Below are 21291 nucleotides of genomic sequence, written 5' to 3'. Positions count from 1 at the left end.
GTCCCAGTCCATACCTGCCCCCATACACAATTAAGGGCCCCAACACTGGGCACAGCTCTAGTATGCTCTGATAAAGCCAAGGCAGGCAACCAGGGTTATAGCTTACTTCTTATTCATGTTTATCATTAAGTCAATGTTGACAGATGAAGGCGATAAAGAGAAAATCCTGCCTTCCCAGGTAACCCATTTATGATTTCTTTATTACAGTTAAAGGACAGTTAATGAAAATGTATGAAAACATGACGTTAGTGTTGGTTGGTTTAATGTCATATTGGTAAGATGGAGGACAACATATATTCCTGCATGACCTTAATTACAAATATACTAAGCATACAGGTACACAGTGCACTCAGACAAAAAGTGTGGTTTCCGTTCACATGCATGCTTCTGTACTGGTTTCAAGTCACAAAACCTTGATGGAAATAGTTGTAATGATGAAATAATGTAAGAATGTGCATTCAGCTCAGTGATCAAATTTCTCAGACTGCATTTTCCTACTGAAAACTTGTGAATTCCCTACCAAATGGAATATACATTTTTAAGTTTATTTAACTGTGAGAAAAGTTTTACTTCCTCTCGCATGTATTACTTCACTTTCAAATTATTTTTTTGGGTGGGTTTTGTGCTCTCACCCCACTCCTCCCTTCCTTTCCTCGATGTCCTGCATGAAAGTTTCATATTATGACTGTGCTATGTCAGTTGTCATAAGTGGAATGTAGGTTTACATCAACTGTAACTCTTATGGTGAGCGTTATTTATTATTTGTTATAACTCAATAAATACAGACTAGGGCTGTGAGTTAAACTATAATTGAAATACAGTATTAACAGAACAGGGTCTACACTAGAGGTACAAGGAATTTGGGATGGAAGTCGGTAAACCATAACTACATTTTTTCAGAGCCACGCTACTGACCGTTGCTGACAGTGAACACAGACAAGGACCTATTGTTTAAGTTTTGGAGCCTGTTGAATGTGGGCCAAATTGTCATAAAATGCAGTTTTTGTTTTCAGTCCCCTCTACTAAAAAGGCAAATCCTGGTCATATAGCCCACTAATTAGACTAGCTACTGTCATATTAGCAGTGGTGGAAAAAGTACTCAAAAGTCATACTTGAGTAAAAGTAAAGATAACTTAATAGAAAATGACTCAAGTAAAAGTGAAAGTCATCCAGTAAAATACTATTTGTGTAAAAGTCTAAAAGTATTTGGTTTTAAGTATAATTATGTGTCAAAAGTAAATGGAATTGCTCAAATGTACTTAAGTATCAAAAGTAAAAGTATTAAGAATTTCCAATTCAATATTTTATGCAAACAAGACAGCACAATTTTTAAATATATTTTTTATTATTTAATGGAGAGCCAGGAGCACATTACAACACCCTGACATTAATTCACAAACAAAGCATTTGTGTTTAGTGATTCCGCCCGATCAGAGGCAGTAGGGATGACCAAAAAATGACTTAAGTAATACTTTAAAGTATTTTTACTTAAGTACTTTACACCACTGCATAGTAAGCCTAGGTGAAAGTGAAAGGCAATGGCTGAATATGAATATATAATGAAGGCTCTATAACACTCGTCAAAGCCTGTAAAATCTGTAGATTTTCAAATGATAGGGAAGGTGTACGGTTTTGACCTTTCACTTATGTAGTATGATCACGCATCTAATATTACCAGCATTTAAATTCAGTGACATTACGGCCGCGACGTCACAGGGTCTGTTCTGCTGACTTCCAGAAAAGGGGTGGGTGTTACCCGACCCGAACAGTAGACTTTAGTGAAAGTGGAAGAGAGTAGATCAGGAAAAATAAAGAATATCGACTAAAAGAAAGATTGCAACGAACTGTAGCCAACTGCAAACGAGATAAGGTAAAAATAAAAGTTTGTCATATCGGAAAATCATCTTGGATAAAGACAACATTTGTTTGAACACAAAGTTTATGCCAAAACGCAATGCATTGTGTTCAGTGACAGTTTACGACGGGAGAGATAGTAACGTGAAAGCAATGGTAAGTTTCTATGATTTTTTTGACAAATAAAGGATTAAGAAATACTATATTTATATATGTTTATGTATTCATAATTTAGTTTCTTAACCTCAATATTGCACAGACCTGTAAGAAGCGTCCCTTTATCACTGTATGTGTATAGACTATATTAGGTTACAGCCTGGCTTTGAATTGCGTTAGACCGTTTTCCTCCATTGAACTTGACTGTTATGTAGCCTACATCGTGTGATACAGTTAATTTGACTTTTAAATATTCCCTTTTATAGTTTCTATTTGATTTGGATTTTACTTATGAGAGATCAAACACAATTCAAACAAATTCATGCAAATAGATTATTTAATACAGACAGGGTTGGGTAGGTTACTTTCTAAATGTAATCCGTTACAGTTACTAGTTACCTGTCCAAAATTGTAATCAGTAACTTAACTTTTTGAAGTTGACATAGCTGGCCATATATGGATGTTACATTTTACTTTATGGGTTGGTTATTTAGGCTTTTTCTAACCCATCGCCTTCCACTTCACATAATAAAACAATTAAGTTACAAGTTATATCTTTACATTAATAAAAACCAAAGTCTATCAGAATTCCAGTCATTCCAATAAATGTTATACCCCTTGATCTTCAAGAATAGGACTTGGAAATATGGAAATATAGATTAGCCAAATTGTTTCACCTGAGCATAACCCCAAAATCAAGGACTTATTAGCCACCAGCCCTACTCTGTTGTTTATGATTTTGTTGTCATGGTGGACTGATTGGGCTCATTGATTTGAATTGAAAAATAATGCTGCGCTCATGGAATGGCATGCTTTGAGCCATATTGAAAAGTGCTGTTTATATGTGAAAAATGTATGCCATATTCTGCATTTGCTATAGGCCTATTGTTTACCTTTTTGTTGGTGACACTTTAATATCTTGATAATATGCAGATGAAACAGATGAAACAATAACAAAACTGACACCCCGCCTCTGTTTTGGTAAAAACAGAAGATTGCCCTATTTGACAAAAGACCAAGTCCATATTATGGCAAGAACAGCTCAAATAAGCAAAGCGAAATGGCATTCCATCATTACTTTAAGACATGAAGGTCAGTCAATACGGAACAAAAGTGCAGTCACAAAAACCATCAAGTGCTATGATGAAACTGGCTCTCATGAGGACCGCCACAGGAATGAAAGACCCAGAGTTACCTCTGCTGCAGAGGATAAATTCATTCGAGTTACCAGCCCAAATAATGCTTCACAGAGTTCAAGTAACAGACATCTCAACATCAACTGTTCAGAGGAGACTGTGTATCAGGCCTTCATTGTCAAATTGCTGCAAAGAAACCACTACTAAAGGACACCAATAATAAGAAGAGACTTGCTTGGGCCAAGAAACATGAGCAATGGACATTAGACCGGTGGAAATATGTCCTTTGGTGTGGATTCCAAATTTTAGATTTTTGGTTCCAACTGCTGTGTCTTTGTGAGAAGCAGTCTGGATGAACGGGTGATCTTCGCATGTGTAGTTCCTGCCATAAAGCATGGAGGAGGAGATGTTATGGTGCTTTGCTGATGACACTGTCTGTGATTTATTTAGAATTCAAGGCACATTTAACCAGCATGGCTACCACAGAATTCTGCAGTGATATGCCATCCCATCTGGTTTGGGCTTAGTGGGACTATCATTTGTTTTTCAACAGGACAATGACCCAACACACCTCCAGGCTGTGTAAGGGCTATTTTACCAAGATAGAGAGTGACAGAGTGCTGCATCAGATGAGCTGGCCTCCACAATCCCCCAACCTCAACCAAATTGAGATGGTTTGGGATGAGTCGGGCCGCAGAGTCAAGGAAAAGCATCCAACAAGTGCTCAGCATATGTGGGAAGTCCTTCAAGACGGTTGGAAAATCATTCCAAGTGAAGCTGGTTGAGAGAATGCCAAGAGTGTGAGAATGCCAAGAGTCGGGCCGCAGAGTCAAGGAAAAGCATCCAACAAGTGCTCAGCATATGTGGGAAGTCCTTCAAGACGGTTGGAAAATCATTCCAAGTGAAGCTGGTTGAGAGAATGCCAAGAGTGTGCAAATCTGTCATCAAGGCAAAGGGTGGCTATTTGAAGATTCTCAAATATAAAATATATTTTGATTTGTTTAACACTTTTTTGGTTACTACATGATTCCATATGTGTTATTTCATAACTCTATTGTCTTCACTATTATTCTAAAATGGATGTAGCAATTACAGATTGCCCCTTAAATCTATCAAAAGTGTGCGAGTTTGAGCACGTGTCCATTAGACTTATGGATATTTTTTCTTCTCAGAATGAATTAGATTGAGCAATCAAAGCCCCACTTTCATTCCATAGGCTGGGATCCGCACTATTCAGCTGTTGCAAGAGTGCATTTTTCACTGGCTGTCCACTGGTTTCAAAAACAATGATTGATAGGCAGCTTAAACTTCTTAAATTAAACCATTATTGGGTTCAAATACAAATTTATATTTGTGAACAGCCATCCACAACAACCACCAGCTAAATGAGAGAGCAGCAGTGTGATTCACATCAATGCGCTATGTGGATCTCAATAAAAAGTGATATCCATATTGCCATAGACCACATCACTGCTGTCGTCCTTACCTCCAAGTGTTTATTCAAATTGGATCATCTTTGGATGCCAACAGCAGTTGCACCATTGGAAGACATAGCTTGGACTGTAGCCTACAAAAACCTATGCCTGATTTTCCCGCGATCCATCAAACACACGTGTCATCATAGTAGTCTCTGACTTGTGGTCAGACATGCTCAGGCAGAACATATTTAGATTTTCAATTTTGATTTGAATGTCATTGACATCCTTTCTGAATTTAAAAGTAATCCTCAAAGTAATCTAGTTTTTCAAAAGTATCTGTAATCTGATTACAATTTTGCTGGTAACGTAACTGATTACAGTTACCGTTTTTTGTAATCCGTTACTCCCCAAACCTGCATACAAATGGTTTGTGAACGTCATCACAGGGCCAGGGTAATAATTTAGTGTAGGATATTAACCTATCAATCAACCACATTTAAATGGTTAGATATTTTTATGTTTGTTTATGACATTACTATATTTACTCTTATTTAATAACAGATATAGACCCAGCTCTGTTAAATATCTCTGAAGTCCATAAGCAGACTATCCCTCAAATCACATTTTATTGGTCTCATACACATGGTTAGCAGATGTTAATGTGAGTGTATGTGCTTCTAGTTCCGACAGTGCAGTAATATCTAACAAGTAATCTAACAATTCCCCAACAACTACCTAATACACACAAATCTAAAGGGGTGAATGAGAATATGTACATATATTTATATGGATGAGCGATGGCCAAGTGGCATAGGCAAGGTGCAATAGACAGTATAAAATACAGTATATACATGTGATATGTGTAATGTAAGATATCTAAATATTATTCAAGTGCCATTATTTGAAGTGACATTGTTTAAAGTGACTAGTGATCCATTTATTAAAGTGTGCAGTGATTGGGCCTCAATGTAGGCAGCAGCCTCTCTGAGTTAATGATTGCTATTTAGCAGTCTGATGGCCTTGAGATAGATGCTGTTTTTCAATCTCTCGGTCCCAGCTTTGATGCACCTGTACTGACCTCGCCTTCTGGATGGTAGCGGTGTGAACAGGCAGTGGCTTGGGTGGTTGTTGTCCTTGATTATCTTCCTGTGACATCTGGTGCTGTAGGTGTTATGGAGGGCAGGTAGTTTTCCCCCGGTGATGCGTTGTGCATACCGCACCACCCTCTGGAGAGCCTTGCTGTTGAGGGCGGTGCTGTTGCCGTACCAGGCTGTGATACAGCCCGACAGGATACTCTCGATTGTGTATCTGTAAAAGTTTGTCAGGGTTTTGGGTGACAAGCCAAAGTTCTTCAGCCTCCTGAGATTGAAGAGGCGCTGTTGCGCCTTCTTCACCACGCTGTATGTGTGGGTGGACCATTTCAGTTTGTCTGTTATGTGTACGCCCAGGAACTTAAAACTTTCTACCTTCTCCATTGCTGTCCCTTCGATGTGGATAGTGGGATGCTCCCTCTGCTATTTCCTGAAGTCCACGATCATCTCCTTTGTTTTGTTGACGTTGAGCGAGAGGGTGTTTTCCTGACACCACACTCCAAGTGCCCTCACTTCCTCCCTGTAGGCTGTCTCGTCGTTGTTGGTGATCAAGCCCACTACCGTTGTGTCGTCTGCAAACTTGATGATTGAGGTAGAGGAGTGCATGGCCATGCAGTCGTGGATAAACAGGGAGTACAGAAGGAGCCCCAGTGTTGAGGGTCAGCAAAGCGATGATGAGCTTGGAGAGTACTATGGTGTTGTATGCTGAGCTCTAGTCAATGAACAGCATTCTTACATAGCTATTATTTTTGACCAGATGGGATAGAGCAGTATGCAGTGTGATGGCGATTGCGTCATCTGTGGACCTTTTGGGGCGGTATGCAAACTGAAGTGGGTCTAGGGTGGCCGGTAAGGTGGCGGTGATATGATCCTTGACTAGCCTCTCAAAGCACTTCATGATGACAGAAGTGATTGCTATGGTGCAGTAGTTATTTAGTTCAGTTATCTTTGCCTTCTTGGGTATAGGAACAATGGCAGCCATCTTGAAGCATGTGGGGACAACAGACTGGGATAGGGAGCGATTGAATATGTCCATAAACACACCAGCCAGCTGGTCTGTGCATGCTCTGATGACGCGGCTGTGGATGCCGTCTGGGCCAGCAGCCTTGCGAGGGTTAACAAGTTTAAAAACGTAAATGTTTTACTCACGTCAGCCACGGAGAAGGGAGGGGGGGGCGCAGTCTTATTTAGCGAGCCGCGATAGTTGCACTGTATTATCCTCAAAGTGGGCAAAGAAGGTGTTTAGTTTGTCTGGAAGTGTGACGTCAGTGTTCGTGACGTGGATGTTTTTGTAGTCCGGGATTTCCTGTAGACCCTGCCACATACGTCTAATCTCTGAGCCGTTGAATTGCGACTCCACCTTGTCCCTGTACTGGAAATGTGCTTGTTTGATTGCCTTGTGGAGGGAATAACTACACTGTTCATATTCAGCCATATTTGCAGACCTATTTCCATGGTTAAATGCGGTGGATCGCGCTTTCAGTTTTGTGCGAATGCCGCCATCCATCCACAGTTTCTGGTTAGGGTAGTTTTTAATTGTCACAGTGGGTACAACATCTCCAATGCACTTCTTTATAAACGCACTCATCGAGTCAGCGTATAGGTCAATGTTGTTCTCAGAGGCTGATCGGAAACATATTCCAGTCCGCGTGATCAAAACAATCTTGAAGCATGGCTTTCAATTGGTCAGACCAGCGTTGAATGGTTCTCGTCACTGGTACATCCTGGTTGAGTTTCTGCCTATAAGACGGAACGAGCAAGATGGTATCGTGGTCGGATTTGCCGAAGGGAGGGTGGGGAAGTTAGAGTAGTAGTGGTCGAGAGTATTAGCCCTGCGTGTCGTGCAATCAATATGCTGATAGAATTTAGGTAGCCTTGTTCTCAAATTTTCTTTTTTTAAATCCCCAGCAACAATAAATGCAGCCTCTGGATATATAGTTTCCAGTTTATATAGAGTCCAGTGAAGTTCCTTGAGGGCCGTCTTGGTGTCTGCTTGAGGGGGATTGTACACAGCTGTGACAATAACTGACGAGAATTCTCTTGGTAGGTAAAACGGCCGGCATTTGATTGTAAGGATTTCTAGGTCAGGTGAGCAGAAGGACTTGAGTTCCTGTATGTTGTTATGATTACACCATGAGCCGTTAATCATAAAGCATACACCGTCGCCCTTCTTCTTCCCAGAGAGGTGTTTATCTCTGTCGGCATGATGCATGAAGAAGCCGGGTGGCTGAACAGATCCTGACAACATATCCCGAGAGAGCCATGTTTCTGTGAAACAGAGAATGATACAGTCTCTGATTTCTCTCTGGAAGGCAACCCTTGTTCGGATTTCGTCTACCTTGTTGTCAAGAGACTGGACATTGGCGAGTAGTATAGTCTGGAGCGGTGAGCGATGTGCTCGTCTATGGAGCCTGACCAGGAGGCCGCTCTGTCTGCCTCTTCTGCGGCGCTGTTGTTTTGGGTCGCCGGCTGGGATTAGATCCATTGTCCTGGGTGGTGATCCGATCAGAGGATCCGCTTCGGGAAAGTCGCATTCCTAGTCGTAATGTTGGTAAGTTGACATTACTCTTATATCCATGAGTTCTTCCCGGCTGTATGTAATAAGACTTAAGATTTCCTATTTCCTGGAAGGGGCAACAGTTCCTGTGTGAAGACTTTGTCGCCAGTTGATTTTTAAACCGACTATTGTTCAGCTATTAAAACTTAACTGGTGGTGCCAACTAAATCAGTGCCATGCATATCCTCAAACTTTATGTCTTAATCCAATTTAACTACAACATTCCAGATGTAGTTTTATTCACCATATGACAGCTGTAATAGTGAATATAAATGGGAAAGAAATGCAGCTTTTACTAAAGCTTGTATAACTCATGGTGCATTGACTGGTAACTTATAACAGCTAGTCCTAACTTGTCACTGGGGGCACTGAACTAGTGTTCTAACCTCGTCATATCCCACTATGTTTGTGTGTATGAAAGGGTGTCGAAGAAGTAATGAGAGTGAAATATGAAATCATCAGATTCACTGAGATTGCACTTGTTTTGTTCAGTCTCTTGGTTTCCTGCATGAAACAGAGAATCTCACTGCAGAGAAGTACTCGCAGTGTGAGGCCATTCCTTCTCTTGCTAGAACAAAAGTGGTACCAAAGACAGTACAGTGTGAAGATAGACAGTAACTGCTTCTCCAATATAAATAAAAAATATAATATAAATATAAATCCGCAATGCACACAAACCTAAATACTTCCTCAAAGCTAGCTAACCACTCTAGCTAGTATTGACATTATATTTAAATCACAATGGATATGCTAATGTTAGCTAGATAAACATTTGGCTATTGGCTGGCACTGACAATTTGAATTGTTTCTTTGTTATCTTGGTAGGTCGTTATCTAGTTATAGCCACCTGGAAAGTTTCAACAATGGCTTTTTACAAAATAACAATATTAGCTAGCTAGCTAACATTGGAATCTAGACCGTAAACTAAGCAACACACACGGACATGCAAGGCCAAACAATGCTACTGACACCATCTGGTTTGAGTGGCTGACGATGAACACAAAAGAGATTGACTGCCTACATTCTGTTCAGAAGTGCTAAGTACTGTCGGCGGGAAAACGTTTGACAATCCTACCGGTGTGTCTGAGCTTTAGTGTTAAAGCACTCAGCATCCTTGACTCCTGAATCACTCACTTCCCTGTCCGGCTCAGAGGGCAAAAGGTCACGGACAGTCCCATCAGGATATAAATCAAGCTCTGCACAGCCTATTATTAAATATCCTGTTTACGTTTTTAGTAACTTGAGATTTGCGTCTTCCGTTGATATCAATACATGATTTAAGTGTGCACATCTCAGTTAGGATTCGGCCCTTATAGTTTATAGTAGATTTTGGTGGCCTCCAATAGTGTCATTGACACAGTGGGTTGTTCAACCTTCGTTGCCCCAGTGTAAAGTGCTTCATTTGTTTGGAGAGCTGTAGGGTGCCGCCATGTTCCTCCAGACAGACTCAGAGGCTACAGAAAATAGAGTAATCCAGATGTCCAGGAAAACCTGCCCCACTTCAGTTGTTGGGTGTCATATTCCTGTTCTGTCTTGTTTGCTCTATGGAAATGTAATCTCTCAGCCAATATGACTAATGATTAATGTTACTGTGTTAACAATGCACCACTGTTAAGCATTGCATAGGTTACACAACATAAGAAATACAAAATATTACCTTGAACATGGTGACACAAAGATAGGGACAAATCTATAAAGAAAAATGTGTGAGCTACAGTTGTAATTATCTTAATTTGATCACCCTTTTGCAGGATAACCTTCCTGCAACGCAGGAAATGTAAAACATTTAGTGTATTTGAGGTTTAAAAAGGCTTCTAAAGTTTATAATTTCCACTTTGAAATTACTTTTACGAGAAATACATCAATCTCTACAAAAATGTCCATGAATTATAATCCACATAATTATTCACATTTACTGTTGCTGCAGGATTATTTTCCCTGCTGTAGGAAACTAGCTCAAGTTAAGATCCTACATCTGTACACACACTATGGTGCTTATGATGATTGTTCAATCAGTGTGTCAATAAATTTGTTAAAACCAACCCCTATTCAAATAAACCATAAATAAAATATACACCAAATCGGTAGTGGTTCCATGATTTATCTTCCATTAACCCCAAACGTTTTTTTTGTGTGTTTAGGAGAATGGGAAGAACCGCCTGCAGCAGGCCCAGAAGGAGGTGGAAGAGGTGAAGGTGATCATGCTAGATAATCTCAACAAGGCTGACGAGAGGTCAGGCAAGCTGGGAGAACTGGAGAACAGGGCCGATGTACTTCTGGAGAAGGTGATTGAAGTTTATGGATATGTTCCAAATGGAGCCCTATTCTCAGAGAGCTCTGGTCAAAAATTGTGCACTATATCGGCAATAAGGTGCCATTTGGGATGTACCCTAGATGCAATAATATACAGTGCCTTGCGAAAGTATTCGGCCCCCTTGAACTTTGCGACCTTTTGCCACATTTCAGGCTTCAAACATAAAGATATAAAACTGTATTTTTTTGTGAAGAATCAACAACAAGTGGGACACAATCATGAAGTGGAACGACATTTATTGGATATTTCAAACTTTTTTAACAAATCAAAAACTGAATAATTGGGCATGCAAAATGATTCAGCCCCTTTACTTTCAGTGCAGCAAACTCTCTCCAGAAGTTCAGTGAGGATCTCTGAATGATCCAATGTTGACCTAAATGACTAATGATGATAAATACAATCCACCTGTGTGTAATCAAGTCTCCGTATAAATGCACCTGCACTGTGATAGTCTCAGAGGTCCGTTAAAAGTGCAGAGAGCATCATGAAGAACAAGGAACACACCAGGCAGGTCCGAGATACTGTTGTGAAGAAGTTTAAAGCCGGATTTGGATACAAAAAGATTTCCCAAGCTTTAAACATCCCAAGGAGCACTGTGCAAGCGATAATATTGAAATGGAAGGAGTATCAGACCACTGCAAATCTACCAAGACCTGGCCGTCCCTCTAAACTTTCAGCTCATACAAGGAGAAGACTGATCAGAGATGCAGCCAAGAGGCCCATGATCACTCTGGATGAACTGCAGAGATCTACAGCTGAGGTGGGAGACTCTGTCCATAGGACAACAATCAGTCGTATATTGCACAAATCTGGCCTTTATGGAAGAGTGGCAAGAAGAAAGCCATTTCTTAAAGATATTCATAAAAAGTGTTGTTTAAAGTTTGCCACAAGCCACCTGGGAGACACACCAAACATGTGGAAGAAGGTGCTCTGGTCAGATGAAACCAAAATTGAACTTTTTGGCAACAATGCAAAACGTTATGTTTGGCGTAAAAGCAACACAGCTCATCACCCTGTCAAACATGGTGGTGGCAGCATCATGGTTTGGGCCTGCTTTTCTTCAGCAGGGACAGGGAAGATGGTTAAAATTGATGGGAAGATGGATGGAGCCAAATACAGGACCATTCTGGAAGAAAACCTGATGGAGTCTGCAAAAGACCTGAGACTGGGACGGAGATTTGTCTTCCAACAAGACAATGATCCAAAACATAAAGCAAAATCTACAATGGAATGATTCAAAAATAAACACATCCAGGTGTTAGAATGGCCAAGTCAAAGTCCAGACCTGAATCCAATCGAGAATCTGTGGAAAGAACTGAAAACTGCTGTTCACAAATGCTCTCCATCCAACCTCACTGAGCTCGAGCTGTTTTGCAAGGAGGAATGGGAAAAAATGTCAGTCTCTCGATGTGCAAAACTGATAGAGACATACATTTACCCATTTAGCGACTTACAGCTGTAATCGCAGCAAAAGTGGAACAGCTTTACAAAGTATTAATCATTAAGGGGGCTGAATAATTTTGCACAGGTGTCTCCAATTTTTCAGTTTTTGATTTGTTCCACCAAAAAAGTTTGAAATATCTCAATAAATGTCGTTCCACTTCATGATTGTGTCCCACTTGTTGTTGATTCTTCACAAAAAAATACGAGTTTTTGATTTGTAAAAAAGTTTGAAATATCCAATAAATGTCGTTCCACTTCATGATTGTGTCCCACTTGTTGTTGATTCTTCACAAAAAAATACAGTTTTATATCTTTATGTTTGAAGCCTGAAATGTGGCAAAAGGTCGCAAAGTTCAAGGGGGCCGAATACTTTCGCAAGGCACTGTATGTCTTTAATGGAACCAAATCATGACTTAAAACAAAGCATTCGTAATATGAAGACACTGACTTTGAAGGTCTTACTTTGATGATTCCAATGCTATCATACACAAATAGCACAATAGGTTTCTCCTTTGGATTCTCCAGCTTTGGTGTCTCTTGAAAGTGTTTTCCAATGTTCCATGGTCCAAAACAAGTCCAGGGAATAGGCAGGAAATGTCATATTGGTGTTTACAAATACACTTTAGGTGGAATTGGAGAGGGGAAATAATGTACAATTTACATCCTGGTTGTGGTTTAAGGTGATATTTTTAGAAAGGTATTTCCTATTGTTGTAAGATGAATTAAACCCAATAGTCTCCCTCGGTATAGAGAGAGGGGTGTCCAGGATGTGCCACAGGGTGCATGTCCGTAATGGTCCATCCTGGGGTCAACCAACCAGGTCACAGCGTTCCCACATTTCTCCCCAGCCAGGCTGTTACATCACAACAACCACATAGTTCTCTGAGGACTCGCTAGGTGGCTGACTGGGGTTGCATCCCAAATGGCACCTTATTCCCTATCCCACTACTTTTGACTAGAGCCCACATGGGACACAGCCATAGTTATCTGAGGACTGGCTGGCTGACTCGGTTACTGGGAAAAATAAAACAGAAGCGTCAAGAAAAACAAACAGTCTTGATTCATTGGAAGATCATTGGGAAAGTAGTGTGCACTGTAACTAAAGGCTTCTGTCTAGCAAATTGTCAGAAAATGTCAAGTTTCATGACAGAATAGTTCTTTCTGGATTTTAGAATATGTACAATGCACCATGACCTCAATTGCACGGATAAAGCCCCCCCCCCCCCTCCTCCATATTCTGACAGATATAGATGCATAGAGTCTTAGTATTAACATCCTACTATCTTAATATTAACATCTTATAATTATGTGTTTTCAGAGTAAGGCTTTCTCAAAGTCTGCTGGAAGAGTTAAACAACAGAAGTGGTGGGAACACATGAAAATGAAAGTGTTGCTGTCCGGTATAGGGGTTGTCGTGGCAGCCATCATCATTGGGATTGTTGTATGGAAAGTGTGTGAACCTGACGACCACAGCTCAAACAGCTCCACTGCTGTAGAGCAGCCCACCTCAGGGCCTTAGGACCATAGACTGTCTGTCAGAGCAAAGGACATGGAGGAAATGAAGATGGAAGATGGAGACAGGGGCAATCGAGGCCTCCCCGGAAATAAGGAGTCAATCAGACAAGAATAGTGCATGTAGATGAATATATAGGTTTATTAACCTGGTCCCAGATTTGGGACCAAACATTTGGCATGACATTGAGCGACAAGGAGTTGGTATGATGATAGCACAAACATGCTTTCCACCTGAGCTCAATATAAGTTTTGTGGGTTGACTTTTCTTAACTTTTTAATCTGTGATATTGTTTATTTTTAGAAGCATTTTAGGCTCCGTGCTCAGTGTGTAGATCGTTGAATGAAATGGTACCATCACTAGCTCAGCTGCTTCCCAATTCAGTATTGTCTTCAACTGGCCGTAGTTGGTCAGGCTCACTAGTTTAACATTCATACTCAGAAATGCTTCAGCCTTACCATAGGATTTGGTATATGTGAATGTTTGGTCAGTTCAAATAAAAAATATTGTGCCTTTGGTATGTTAAAAAGCAAAAATCACCATTGGATGAATTGTGTATCCTTTTTTTCAGTATTCCATGTAAGCTGTAAAATTATAATTGTCATGATATTTTATGAGTAAGTCATTTCATGTCATTCTTCCTTTTTTTCTGGTCAAAAGAAACATAAGAAAAGGAACTTAATTTTATTTGTATACAAAACACTTATGTTTGAGGAAAGTTTGTTTCTGTGGGCAATGCAGTGTGAGTACTTATGTTACATGTGTCATTCATTAGCCTACAGGTAAGCAATGTGTACAGTATCAAAAACCGCTGCAGAGAAATTGCATCATATCTTCACTTATCTTCTTAACATATGAGTTTGTCATTTTGGTGTCCTCTCTATTGGTAACCTCATCCCCATGCTCAATTGTTAGCCGGCTGGTGGATGAGATTACCCTATTTGTTACTGATTTTCCTTTCCCAATTGTTTTTTACCCTTGAGCTATTACCATCTCAAATACATGTAAAACTGTAGTGCATAATTTGTAAAAATAAAAAATAAGTTGATAAGTTATCTCTGTGGAGCATTTTGATTGAGTGTGTACAATGCATTCAGAAAGTATTCAGACCCCTTGACTTTTTCCACATTTTGTTATGTTACAGCCTTATTATATAATGGATTTGATTGTATTTTTCCCTCTTCAATCTGCACACAATACCCCATAATGACAAAGCAAAAACAGGTTTAGACATTTTTGCAAATGTATTAAAAATAAAAAAATGAAATATTACATTTACATAAGTATTCAGACCCTTTACTCAGTACTTTGTTGAAGCACCTTTGGCAGCGATTACAGCCTCGAGTCTTCTTGGGTATGACGCTACAAGCTTGGTACACCTGTATTTGGGGAGTTTCTCCTATTCTTCTCTGCAGATCCTCTCAAGCTCTGTCAGGTTGGATGGGGAGCTTCGCTGCACAGCTATTTTCAGTTCTCTCCAGAAATGTTTGATCGGGTTCAAGTCTGGGCTCTCGTTGGGCCACTCAAGGACATTCATACTTGTCCCGAAGCCAGGCCTGCGTTGTCTTGGCTGTGTGCTTAGGGACGTTGTCCTGTTGGAAGTTGAATCTTTGCCCCCAGTCTGAGGTCCTGAGCACTCTGGAGCAGGTTTTCATCAAGGATCTCTCTGTACTTTTGTCTGTTCATCTCCCAGTCCCTGCCGCTGTAAAACATCCTCACAGCATGATGCTGCCACCACCATGCTTCACCGTAGGGATAGTGCCAGTTTTCCTCCAGGCGTGACGCTTGGCATTCAGGCCAAAGAGTTCAATCTTTGTTTCATCAGACCAGAAAATCTTGTTTCTCATGGTCTGAGAGTCCTCTAGTTGCCTTTTGGCAATCTCCAAGCGGGCTGTTATGTACCTTTTACTGAGGAGTGGCTTCCGTAGGGCCAGTCTACCATAAAGGCCTGATTGGTGGAGTGCTGCAGAGATGATTGTCCTTCTCCCATCTCCCCAGAGGAACTCTGGAGCTCTGTCAGAGTGGCAATCGGGATCTTGGTCAACTCCCTGACCAAGGCCCTTCTCCCCCAATTGCTCAGTTTGGCTGGGTGGACAGCTCTAGGAACGTCTTAACGTCTTCCATTTAAGAATGATGAAGGACACTGAGTTCTTGGGGACCTTCAATGCTGCAGAAATGTTTTGGTACCCTTCCCCAGATGTGTGCCTCGACACAATCCTGTCTCGGAACACAATTCCTTCGACCTCATGGCTTGGTTTTTGCTCTGACATGCACTGTCAACAGTGGGACCTTATATAGACAGGTGCGTGCCTTTACAAATCATGTCCAATCAATTGAATTTACCACAGGTGGACTCCAATCAAGTTGTAGGAACATCTCAAGGATGATCAATGGAAACAGGATACACCTGAGCTCAATTTCGAGTCTCATAGCGAAGGGTCTGAAGACTTATGTAAATTAGGTATTTCTGTTTTCTACTTGTAATACATTTCCAAAAAATTCTAAAAGCCTGTTTTCACTTTGTCATTATAGGGTATTGTGTGTAGATTGATGAGGAAAATGTTTTCTTTGATTCATTTTAGAATAAGGCTTTCACAAAACAAAATGAGGAAGTCAAGGGGTCCAATGTACTGTACATAAAAAGCATTTGACAGGGTTACGAAAGTTGTCATGAAGTAGCCCCATATTGAGTGAATTTACATGTACATTTAGACATCATAAAGTGACTTTGTATTTGATAGAGAGAGAGAGCTGCTGACAAGTTAAATAGACAGAGAGTGAGAGACAGAGAAAAATTAGCTGACAGGATAACAGTTGCAAACAGGGTCAGTCCTCGATAACCAAGTCCCTATTTCAACTACTATCAATAAAAATACCAAACCAACCCTGTACCAGCTCTTGTTATCATAAACCCCTCCCACACATCATTTGTGATCAGATGGACAAACTTTACCCGGTAGAATGACAGCGGTGTAGCACAGATAGAACAAAGAGAAAATATCTACCAAGGTGAAGTTGGTCAGTGTTTTCTTTATTATTTGGTTAGGTCAGGGTGTGACAAGGGTGGTTTGTTTAGTTTTTGTATTGTCTAGGGGTTTTTGTATTGTATTGGGGTTTTCGTATGTCTAGGGGTTTATATGTCTATGGTTGCCTGGATTGGTTCTCAATCAGAGGCAGATTTCTTCTTTTTTTTTTTAATTTTACCTTTATTTAACCTTGGAAGTCAGTTAAGAACGTATTCTTATTTTCAATGATGGCCTGGGAACAGTGGGTTAACTGCCTGTTCAGGGGCAGAACGACAGATTTGTACCTCGTCAGCTCGGGGGTTTGAACTCACAACCTTCCGGTTACTAGTCCAACGCTCTAACCACTAGGCTACCCTACCGCCCCAGATGTTTATCGTTCTCTCTGACTGGGAACCATATTTAGGTAGCCATATTCCTTGGTTATTTTGTGGGTTGTTATTCTATGTCTAGTTGCCTGTTCTGCACTAGCCATATTGCTTCATGTTTTGTTGTTTTGTTTAGTTTTGTTCAGTGTTCTCTCTTTATTAAAGAGTTATGTTCACTCAACACGCTGCGCCTTGGTCTCCTCCATACAACGACCGTGACAATCAGACATTCAACAGACATTCAACAGACAATCGCCAAAAGCCTCTTAGAATTGTAAAAATAAATAACTAATTCATTGAATGTCACAGAAACATAAAAATAGAGATGGTTTATTCTATAAATGTCTAGCACACTTTTAAAACCTTTGTTTTGAATACAAATTCCAGTTTTGATTTGATAGAAATACATCAAATCTATAAGATGCCATTAAAAGTGGTATAAATCAATAACTAATTCACCGTTTCTCACAGAAACATCAAACTAGGTGTGATTTATTCTATACATGTCTAGTATACTTTTACAACCTTTGCTTTGAATATAAATTCCAGTTTTGATTTGATAGAAATACATAAAATCTATTAAAAGCCATTTAAAGCTATATAAATCAATTACGTTTGGGTCAGAAAACCGATATGGGTCGGAAAACGTACCTCTATGCAGTGATGGGATATGCCACTGTACCCCAAATTTGACCTTTAACCACACTGCTCCAACGAGAAGATTGAAATACTGCTAGTTTTCCTGGAAAATTGCTCTTTTCGTGCTAGCTAGCAGGAGCCACTGCAACCATTATCGAATGGCACATGACCTAGAACAACTGATTGGCTGACACTGCCATTCCAAAATGGCTTCAGTGGTTCCTGTTATTGGCTTGAATGAGGATGAAAAGGGCAGTTTTCCAGGAAAACTAGCAGTATTTCAATCTTCCTGGTAGAACGGTGTGGATAAAGGTAACATTTAGAGCACAGTGGCACATCCCTGCATTGAGGTAAGTTTTCCGACACATATCTCGCGCCAGCTCCGCAGTGTCTTAATGTAACCATGATTGCATTCCGACCCATAGTGCAGTGTATACATGCCGACCCATAGTGCAGTGTTTACATGTGTAAGGTCTGTATCTTCTGGCAAAACACAATCCAGTCTGTATTTTGCATCACTGCCACTGAATGCCTGTTGACCTCTGTGTAGGTCTTTGATGCAGGGCCTGGACATTGACTCAGGAGCATTTGACCTATCAGACTGATACAGCATCTGTCTTGTTTTGCACACTTTGTACAAAATAATAAAATGCAGTACTACATGATATTTCTTAACGTAGCTCTTTACTAGCTATAACTGGCATGTTCACATATCGCCAACCAGGATCAAACTGACCATGACCTAACCATTTGGGTGGTCTTAACCAATGAGAGCACAGTATGATATGGCGGTAAAATGCATCCAATTACAATTCAGTGTGTTTACACATATGAATATTACATCCCCCTTATTTATTATTATTTTATTTTTTTACATATTCTAAGGGTTTCTTTTGAATACATGCTCTGTAGTTTGAACTCAAGGTAAGTAACCATTTATATTGCATACTACACCAACTGAATCAACATAGACTCTGAAACAATAATCCAACATACTGTTACTTTTCAAACAAGGGATTCAGCAACTCAGCTTTCACTGTAGAAATAAGATCTTAACATTTCAAACAAATACAATACCAAAGCATTTCAAGTGAACTTTCAATAACAAGTTAACAGTCTGGAACTCTTTTAGGGCAGCGATCCGCCTACACCCTTTGACATTTCACAGGACTAGGTCAGCTCTGGGCTCGGCCTCTCTTCCTGACCTTGTGCGATATGATGCTGAGCATGCTTCTGTATCAGTCAACAGCTCTTGTGGTGTTGCAGGTAAGTATGGTGTATGTTGTGCTGTGTGTGTTTAGTCCATCACGTTCTCTTTCAGGGGAACAGTTCATCTCATCAGTGTGTTGTTCTTTTGTGTTCAGTAGATGACGACGAACGCGGCGGTACACCACTCCTTCTGCGGTGCAGACGTGATATGAAAGTTCAGTGTCAGCTGGCTGGACGACGACTGCTGTCTTCCAGAGGCCATGCTCCTGGATTCTAACTGACTCTCCGTCGATCAGTGGTGGCAGTGGTCTAGCTGATCTGTCGTAGTATCGCTTTTGTTGTTGTTATCTCCGTGCACGTTTTTCATGCATTTCCTTGTAGCTGACGACCTCAGGTTGCAGCTGCTGGTTGGTGCTGGGAAGGATTGAGCGAAGTCTGCGGCTCATCAACAGCTGGGCTGGGGATTTGAAGTTGCCAACTGGAGTGTTGCGGCATTCAAGGAGACTGAGGTAGGGGTCTCTCTTGTCTGCTTTTGCTTTGTCCATGAGTGATTTAGCAATCGGCACAGATTTTTCGGCAAGGCCATTACTTTGAGGGTAATGTGGGCTTGTGGTGACGTGTGAACTCCCATGCTTTTGTGAAGGATTCAAACTCATTTGATTTGTCAGATATTAAAGTCTCTACAATGCCATGCCTGGCAAAGGCTGCTTTCAGCTTGTGTATCACAGCTGCAGGTGTGGTGCTGTGAAGCTAGTCGAGTTCGAAGTATCTGCTGTAGTAGTCCACTGTTACGATGTAGTCCTCGTTGTTCCAGGTGAACAGATCGGTTGCCACGACCTGCCAGGGTCGGTCTGGGATACAGTGAGGTAACAGTGGCTCTTTAGTGTTTGAGGGGCGTAGTTCAAGATATATGGTGCATTTACCAACAATGTCCTCTATTTGTTTGCACATTCCGAGGCAAAACAAAATGTTCCATGCTCTCTGTTTCCACTTTTCCATGCCCATGTGTCCAGCATGGATCTTTGTCAAAAATCTCTTCTCTGAGACTGGTAGGAATAATGATTTTCTCTCCTTTGAAAATTATTCCGTTGATCTGTGATAATTCATCACAATGTTTCCAGAATTCTGAGACTCTGTGAGGGCATTACTCCTCTCCTGAGGCCATCCATCCTGTATGACTTTCCTCAGCTGTGCGAGTTGTGAGTCCTTTTCTGTTTTTGCTTGGATATCCTTCAGTTTTGTGTCACTAACTGGTAAGTTGCTGTACACAGTGTGCACTTGCATGTCCATGCCTTCACTGAGGCTGCTGTCCTTATAGGTAAGAAACTTCCTGGAGAGTGTGTCTGCGACAGGGATGTCTTTGCCTGGATGAGGAGTGATTGTCAAGTCATATTTTTGTAGTTGAAGGATCCTTCCCTGTAGTTTTGGCGGGGCTGCGGCTAGTGGTTTCCTCATAATTGACTCAAGGGGCTTGTGGTCGGATTCCACAATGACTTGTCGTCCATATATGTACTGACGGAAACGTTTACATCCGAACAGAATGGCGTAGAGCTCCTTTTCGATTTGAGTGTAGTTGATTTCACAGTCTGTGAGAGATTTGGAAGCGTAGCCAATGGGCTTTCCTTCTTGCAGTAGCACTGCACCTAGTCCATACTTCGACGAGTCCACTTGGAGTCTGAGCTCTTTGTCGGGGTTGTAGTAGGCAAGGATTGGTCCTGGTTCTCTCGTGATCAAGTCGTTCACATTCTGGAAAGCAATGTCGTGTTGCTTGTCCCAGAGAAACTCACTGGACTGCTTTAGCAGTTGACGCAGGGGTGTATTAGCGTTGGAGAGGCTGGGTGCGAACTTGGCTAAGTAGTTGACCATGCCAAGCACTGTTTCCAGCTCTGCACGGTTCTTTGGTGGCTCCATTTCTTTTATGGCTAAGATCTTCTGTGGATCTGGCTTGATTCCAGTCGCTGTGAGAAGATGTCCGAAGTAGCTGGCCTCCTAAGCGCCGACTGTGCTCTTCTTGGGGTTGAGCCGGACTCCTCTCTCGCGGGACCTTTGCAGCATCGCGTGGAGTTCGACCATAGACAAGAATGTCGTCCACAATTGCCACAACTCCGTTGAGGCCTTCGTACACTTTGTCGATCTTTCGCTGAAACTCGTCTTGGGCTGAGATAATCCCAAAAGGCTTAGATGAGCTTAGATGACTCTTCTGTGAGCTTGATAGCTCAGTAGCCTGATCTAGCATCCATGACGCTGAAGTAGTGTGCTCCCGCTAGCTTGTGTGTGATGCTATCTAGAGTCGGTAAAGGGTAATGGGGGCGTTTGATAGCCTGGGGCTTGCCTGTGTGTGGTTTCTCCACCACCACTATTGCGTTTACCCAGTCAGTCGGTTTTGTAACCTTGGTGACTATGTCAGATTGCTCCATGCTCTCCAACTCTTTCTTCAGACGGGCACGGAGAGCAAGGGGAATCTTTCTCGGTGGGTAGACCACAAGGGTTGCGTCTGGGTCAAGGTGAATGGTACATTCTCCTGGGAATAATCCTATTCCTGTAAAAACATCAGCAAACTCCTCCAGTAA

At 41.2% G+C, this 21291-nt stretch overlaps 1 protein-coding gene across 1 annotated transcript; it reads left to right on the top strand.

Annotated features, from left to right (window-relative positions):
* Positions 1–1732: 1732 nt before the first annotated feature.
* LOC135543758 (vesicle-associated membrane protein 5-like) lies at positions 1733–14537 on the top strand. The gene is made up of 3 exons (XM_064971113.1): positions 1733–2010; positions 10354–10497; positions 13288–14537. The coding sequence occupies exons 1-3, from the start codon at positions 1942–1944 to the stop codon at positions 13486–13488; spliced, it is 414 nt and encodes a 137-aa protein (XP_064827185.1). The 5' UTR covers positions 1733–1941; the 3' UTR covers positions 13489–14537.
* Positions 14538–21291: the final 6754 nt, after the last annotated feature.

This window comes from Oncorhynchus masou, chromosome 1 (genome assembly GCF_036934945.1).
Source record: "Oncorhynchus masou masou isolate Uvic2021 chromosome 1, UVic_Omas_1.1, whole genome shotgun sequence".
NCBI lineage: Eukaryota > Metazoa > Chordata > Actinopteri > Salmoniformes > Salmonidae > Oncorhynchus > Oncorhynchus masou.
The sequence above is the reverse complement of the archived record's forward strand: the minus strand, read 5'-3'. Positions and strand labels throughout refer to the sequence as shown.

What these genes read in the sequence shown, in the direction of transcription:
- LOC135543758 (XM_064971113.1), top strand. Translation starts at nt 1,942, where the DNA reads ATGCCAAAACGCAATGCATTGTGTTCAGTGACAGTTTACGACGGGAGA. An exon ending in ATAGTAACGTGAAAGCAATG is followed by an intron (nt 2,011 to 10,353) that starts GTAAGTTTCTAT and finishes TTGTGTGTTTAG; the next exon opens with GAGAATGGGAAGAACCGCCT. An exon ending in CCGATGTACTTCTGGAGAAG is followed by an intron (nt 10,498 to 13,287) that starts GTGATTGAAGTT and finishes ATGTGTTTTCAG; the next exon opens with AGTAAGGCTTTCTCAAAGTC.